The sequence below is a fragment of the Petaurus breviceps genome, unplaced genomic scaffold (assembly GCF_028583685.1).
Source record: "Petaurus breviceps papuanus isolate PSGF00001 unplaced genomic scaffold, PetGlider_PUasm1.0 522, whole genome shotgun sequence".
Lineage (NCBI taxonomy): Eukaryota > Metazoa > Chordata > Mammalia > Diprotodontia > Petauridae > Petaurus > Petaurus breviceps.
The window spans coordinates 1-6,424 of record NW_027186355.1 but is presented as its reverse complement, the minus strand read 5'-3'; the positions used below and the strand labels follow the sequence as shown (position 1 = coordinate 6,424).

Sequence of the window (6,424 nt, the reverse complement as noted above, 5' to 3'; positions counted from 1 at the left end):
CTATGTGTGCCAACTCCTTGGCTACTATGATGGCACTGACTTTCTGGTTTGGGGAATCACCTTTCTGGCATTTGAATAAATGTTCTGGCTATGTCCCCCATGTAGAAAGCCTGTTACATTTTGTGATTAATACCTGTACCAGCATATTTATAGTCACCATAGGGATTATAAATGTTGCATTGTTGTTACAAGTCTTCATTTCTAAAATATGAAAACTGAGTCAAATTTATAGGAATACAAGTCATTCCCCAACTGTAAATGGTCAAAGGATATGAATAGGTAGTTTTTAGGAGGAAATTAAAGATATCTATAAACATATCAAAAAATGCTCTAAATCACTATTGATTAGAGAATTGCAAATCAAAACAACTCTGAGGTACCACATCTAACTGATCAGATTGGCTAAGATGACAAAAGAGGAAAATGATAAATGCTGGAGAGGATGTGGAAAAATTGAAACACTAATGCATTGCTGGTGAAGTTGTGAACTGATCCAACCATGCTGGAGAGCAATTTAGAACTATGCCCTAAGGGCTATAAAAAAATTCATACCCTTTGACCCAGCAATACCACTTCTAGGGGTATATCCTACAGAGTTCATACAAGGAGGAGGAAGAACCCTTTGCGCAAAAATCTTTATAGAAGCTCTTTTTGTGGTGGCAAAGAATTGGAAATCAAGGGGATGCCCATCCATTGGGGAAATTGGCTGAAAAAGTTGGGGTATATGAATGTAATGGAATACTATTGTGCTATAAGAAATGAGGAGCAGATGGACTTCAGCATGACCTGGAGAGATTTACATAAACTGATGTTGAGTAGGAGGGCAGAGCCAGGAGAACTTTGAACACAATCACAGACTCATCCTATGTGTGATGAATAACTTTGATAGACTGGGCTCCTCTCAGCAATGTACAGTTATATGATATCTGTACAAGACTCATGAGGCAGAGATTACATGCCGCCATGGCGGGGAGGGAGGGAAGAAAATTTAAAACTCAAGGGATTGTGGAACTGAATGTTGGAAACTAAAAGTAGATAAATAAATTTAATAAAATAAACTTAAAAAAGAAAAATAAATTATTTTGATGTGCTGCTGCAACTCTAGAACAATGGGGTGAGGGTTAGAGACTCAGGAGAATGAGTGAAGTGGCAGACTGATGTGGACTGTCCAGGGAAGTGGCTGCTTCTTCCTATCCTCTGATGCTTGGGAGGGCTCATCCATGTTTCCAGCCCTGCCCAGCTGCCATTTTCTTTGGCTTGGTCTAAGAGGCTGTGCTAAAGACCTTTGTAACAGAACTTTCTAACTCTCACTCTACATAAACACTGTTTCTTTTCCAAATGTCCTTTCCCTGTCTCTCCACCAATCTGATCTGAGCCCAAACTTCTTTCTAAGTCTGTCTACAGGACCTCAGTGATCCTACCCAAAGGGAGGGTCATGTTCCTCAGGAAGAAAGCCTGTGTCTATGCCCCTGTGGAACTCTTAGACACCTACGCCCGTTAGGGAGCCTGTCACACTCTGGATTGGATACATGAACCACAGTTTGCTGTCTGTGACCTGTACTCCCTTATTCTGCTGTCCCTGGGAATTCTCATAAGAGGATGAAATGAGATAGTATTTATGTGGCTCCTGATAAAAATCTGAGGCTATGTCACCAATACCTCAACCGTTTCCAATCTCACTCCACCTTGGTCCTCTCCTCTCTCACCCAGGGACACTGGCCTCCTGGCTGATCCTTGAACCAGCCCCTCCAGCCCCTAACCCTGGGCCTTCCCAATGACTGTCTCTGAAGCTTGGAATGTTCTCTCCCCTCACCTGGGCCTCCTTCACATTCAGGGACCATGTGAACATTTAGAAAACAAGCTGTTGCTGGGCCCTGCCCTCTCTTAGGGCCAATGATTTGCAAATCTGTGCCCTCCCCTCCTCCTGAAAATGGATGCTCTTCAAGGACAGAGGCTTCATTTCTCTCCCTTCACAGATGGTTTGTGCTTTCACTCAGTGTGCATACACATGTCTGAGTACACCCAAGCATGTATGGGAGCCAGCATGAAACAAAGGGAAAAAACCCATTGCCCACTGGCCTGGGATTCCTGTGTACTGGATTCAGATCCTGCCCCTGCTGTTATAATTTGTCACTGCCTGGGTCTCAGCTCAGGCCCACATTCCCCTACCTTGAAGAACAAATACATACTTTGTCTCTGATTCCATAATGAGAGTTCTTTCCATAATTAATTATCTCCATAAGGCTTCTTTAAAATGTAGAGTCTCTGATGGGCAGCAAGAATGCATCTCTTTATAAAATCATTTCCATACTGATTAAATTCAAAAGGTTTCTCTCCAGTGTGGATTGCCTTATTGGCAGCAAGATGTCACCTCTGGGGGAAAGTCTTTCCACAGTGATTATATTCATAAGGCTTCTACCCAGTATGGATTCTCTGATGGTCAGCAAGATGAGAGTTCTTTCTGAAATTCTTTCCACATTGATTACATTCATAAGGTTTCTCCCCAGTGTGGATTCTCTGATGTGTAACAAGATTGTTCCTGAAAGAGAAAGCCTTCCCACACTGGTTACATTCAAAAGGTTTCTCTTTAGTGTGGATTCTCTGATGCTCAGCAAGATGGGAGCTCTTTCTGAAAGCCTTTCCACATTGATTACATTCATATGGTTTCTCGTTACTGTGGATTCTCTGATGTGCAATAAGATGGGAGCCATTTCTGAAAGTCCTTTCACATTGATTACATTCAAAAGGTTTCTCTCCACTGTGGATTCTCTGATGGTTAGTGAGAACCTGCCGTGTTGTGAAAGCCTTTCCACACTGATTGCATTCATAAGGTTTCTCTCCAGTGTGGATTCTCTGATGTACAGCAAGAGTAGCACTCTGTGTGAAAGTCTTTCCACATTGATCACATTCATAAGGCTTCTCTCCACTATGGATTCTCTGATGTGCAGCAAGATGGGAGCTCCTTCTGAAAGTCTTTCTACACTGATTACATTCAAAAGGTTTCTCTGCAGTGTGGATTCTCTGATGGGTGTAAAGATGGGACATCTGTGTGAAAGCTTTTCCACATTGAACACATTCATAAGGTTTGTCTCCACTGTGGATTCTCTGATGGGCAGCAAGTCTATGCCTCACTGGGAAAGCCTTTCCACACTGATTGCATTCATAAGGCTTCTCTCCAGTGTGGATCCTCTGATGTACAGCAAGAGTAGCACTCTGTGTGAAAGTTTTTCCACATTGATCACATTCATAAGGCTTCTCTCCACTATGGATTCTCTGATGTGTAGCAAGATGGGAGCTCTTTCTGAAAGTCTTTCCACACTGATTACATTCAAATGGTTTCTCTCCACTTTGGATTCTTTGATGGGTAGCAAGTCTATGCCTCATTGGGAAAGCTTTTTCACATTGATTACATTCATAAAGTTTATTTCCAGTGTGGACTGTCTGATGGGCAGCAAGTTGAGGGCTCTTTCTGAATGTCGTTCCACACTGATTACATTCATAACATTTCTTTCCAGTGTAGCTTCTCTGATGGCCAGTATTAAGTGATCTGTGGCAAAAAGCCTTCCCACATTCATGACATTCATAAAATTTCTCCCCAGTGGGAATCTTCTGAGGTCTATCAAGATCTGAGACCCAAACACAGGCATTTCCACATTGAGAACAGGCAAGTCTTTTTGTCCCATGGTAAAATCTAGCCTGGCAAGGAAGAGATGAGTAGTGGGTTGAGGTTGCTTCACATTCATTATATTCATCAGGCTCTGCTCTAATGGGAATGTGCTGTTCAGGAATGAGCTTAGACTCCTGACTCAGGACCTTCCCATCTTTATTACCTGCAGAAAGCATTTCTCCAGCATCACTTTTCTGATGGCTCATGAGGTCTGAGTTCCAGTTCCAGTTCATTTCCCCTTGATTACTTTGATAGATTTCCATTTCAGGAGCCTTCTCAAAGGACAGAAAAAGCTCTACATGTTCAACCAAGCATTTGCTATATTCACTTTCCTGAAGATAATCATTCCCTAAGGCCATTTTCTGACAGTGATTTAGGATATAAGATTTTCTGTGTCTCTTTCCAATTTCATCCAATTCACAGTCACTCTTTGGATTTTTATCTAACTTGATATTTGAGTCATGGATTTCTCTCAATTTGAAGTCCCAGGGACCATCACTCATGAATATTTGCAGGTCACGTTTTTCCAGAAAGACTGCATGATTTCTAGTCAGCTCTGTTACTTTGAATCTGGTCTCCACATCTAAAGAAAAGTAACAATCAAATAGACACCAAAAGATATACACATGTAAGTACATGCAATAACAATGGTTATTAAGACGTATGAGGCTTATGACCTTCTCGTCACCACCCTAAATGCAACAAAACTCTGTGTACTCTTGGAGCAAACACTGGCATTCAATGGACTGTATGACTGTAAGGAGAAGAGACAGGCAGGCATTGAGAGTGACAAAGGAGGTGTAACCCCAGAGTGCTGGACCAATCAGAGCCTCATTACACCAAGTGGAACATTCACATTCCACAAAAGCAGCAGCCACAAGGTAAGATGGCTCCCAGACTTAATGTCAACAGATTAAAGTGATTTTCCATGGGAGAAAAGTTTATTACTAACTTGGAAAAAAAAACTGAGCCAACACAGGGCGTGCAGCATTCTAGAAATGAAGTGAGGGGCTTTCAGATATTTGTTGTACAGCATCACACTTACTCACCTTGGCCAGAATACTTGTAAACATACAAACTGGTTTGATAAAAAGGATGGGAAAACGAAAAACCTACTAAAAAATTAATGAAAACTCTACAGGGCTTAACAAGAACTGGGTTTGTTTTCATAGCTATATTTTCAGGAATTATATGCCCTCTTGATTTATTTTAAATGTGTTATCTCTTACTATATCTAAGGGAATGGCTTTGTTGGTGATATATAGGAATGCTGAAGATTTGAATGAGTTTAAATTATACCCTGTTACTTTGGCAAAATTATTAACTGCTTTACTAAACTTTATTTATAATATCAAACAAATGGAAACCGCCTTAGGTCAAATCTTAGTACAGGAAAGAAGAAATGACAAATAGGAATAACACAAAGGAAAACAGAAAGAAAATGAAGAAACAGAGTGTGAAGAAATGGAATCAGAACAGAGACAACATCCACAGCTATGAAAAAAAAAGTAGCAATAAATGTTTTTTAGAACAAAGGAAAACAGAGTAGAAGAGAAATGGAAGCAATAGCACGTTCTTTCTTATTTTGTTAATGTCCATATACCTTAAAAATGAATCATAATCTGGAGCACGGCTCTGTGCATGAACATATTCACTGGGTTCTATTTGAATACAGTTACTAAGTTTAGAAGAGAATAAATGCATACCTGAAACAGTAATATTTTTTGTCTTTATGTAACATATAGGAATGCAGATGCTTTATGTGGGTTTAAATTATACACTGCTACTGTGCTAAAATTATTACCTGCTTTAATAAACTTTTGGATGGAGTCTTTGGGATTTTCCAAGTATATCATCTGCCAAAGAAATAAGTTTGATTGCCTCATGCCCTATTCTGATTTCTTCTACTTCTTCTCTTACTGTTACTGTATTTCCAACACTACACTGGATAGCATAGATGCCAATGGGCATCCCTGTTACACAGCTGATCTTACTGGGAAGGCTTCTAGCTTAGCCCCAATACAAAGCACACTTGCTGAAGTGCTTAGCTAAATGCTTTTTTAAAAATCAATTTGAGGAAATATCTATTAATACCAATATTTGATGAAAATTGTATTCTTCAGCTACTGAAATAACTATATGGTTTTTTATTCCTCAGTACTGATACAATCAATGATGGGAATCATTTTCTCTAACTTGAAGCCCCCCTCTATTGCCTGTATAAATCCAAATTGGGCTCAATGGGCAAATCTCTGTAATATATTGGGGTTATTCTATAGCTAGTATTTGATTCAGGATTTGTGCATCCATATTCATTCAGGAAACGAGTCAATCATTTTCCTTTTTTATTCTTCCTGCTGTGGGTATCAATACCATATGTTTCATAAGAGAAGTTTCTACTACCACTTTGTGCATATTTTTCCAAACCATTGCTTTAAAATTGGAATTATTGATCTATAATGTTTGCTTAAATTCCCCTTCAACTCCATCTGCTCCTGGTGCATTACTCTCAAGCAGCCCATTTAAGGCCTGTTTAATTTCTTTTTCTGCAATAGGCTTACTTAAAAATTCTAGTTCCTCTTCTGTTAATCCCATGAGAATAAGGCTCCTGCTTTACCTGCCCTCAGTCCCACCTAATTCCAAGAGATTAATTTCTGTGTGATAATTGCTCCATTTTACCCTTCCCTAATTTCATTTTTTTTTACCTCTTAAGACACATGTTAATGTGTAATATATCCTCCTTTGGGGCTAACTCCT

The 6,424-nt window shown here is 39.8% G+C and overlaps 1 protein-coding gene across 1 annotated transcript; it reads right to left on the bottom strand.

Moving 5' to 3' along the window:
* Window positions 1–1,016: 1,016 nt before the first annotated feature.
* LOC138172237 (zinc finger protein ZFP2-like) lies at window positions 1,017–4,312 on the bottom strand. The gene has a single exon (XM_069101940.1). The coding sequence runs from the start codon at window positions 4,303–4,305 to the stop codon at window positions 2,416–2,418; it is 1,890 nt and encodes a 629-aa protein (XP_068958041.1). The 5' UTR covers window positions 4,306–4,312; the 3' UTR covers window positions 1,017–2,415.
* Window positions 4,313–6,424: the final 2,112 nt, after the last annotated feature.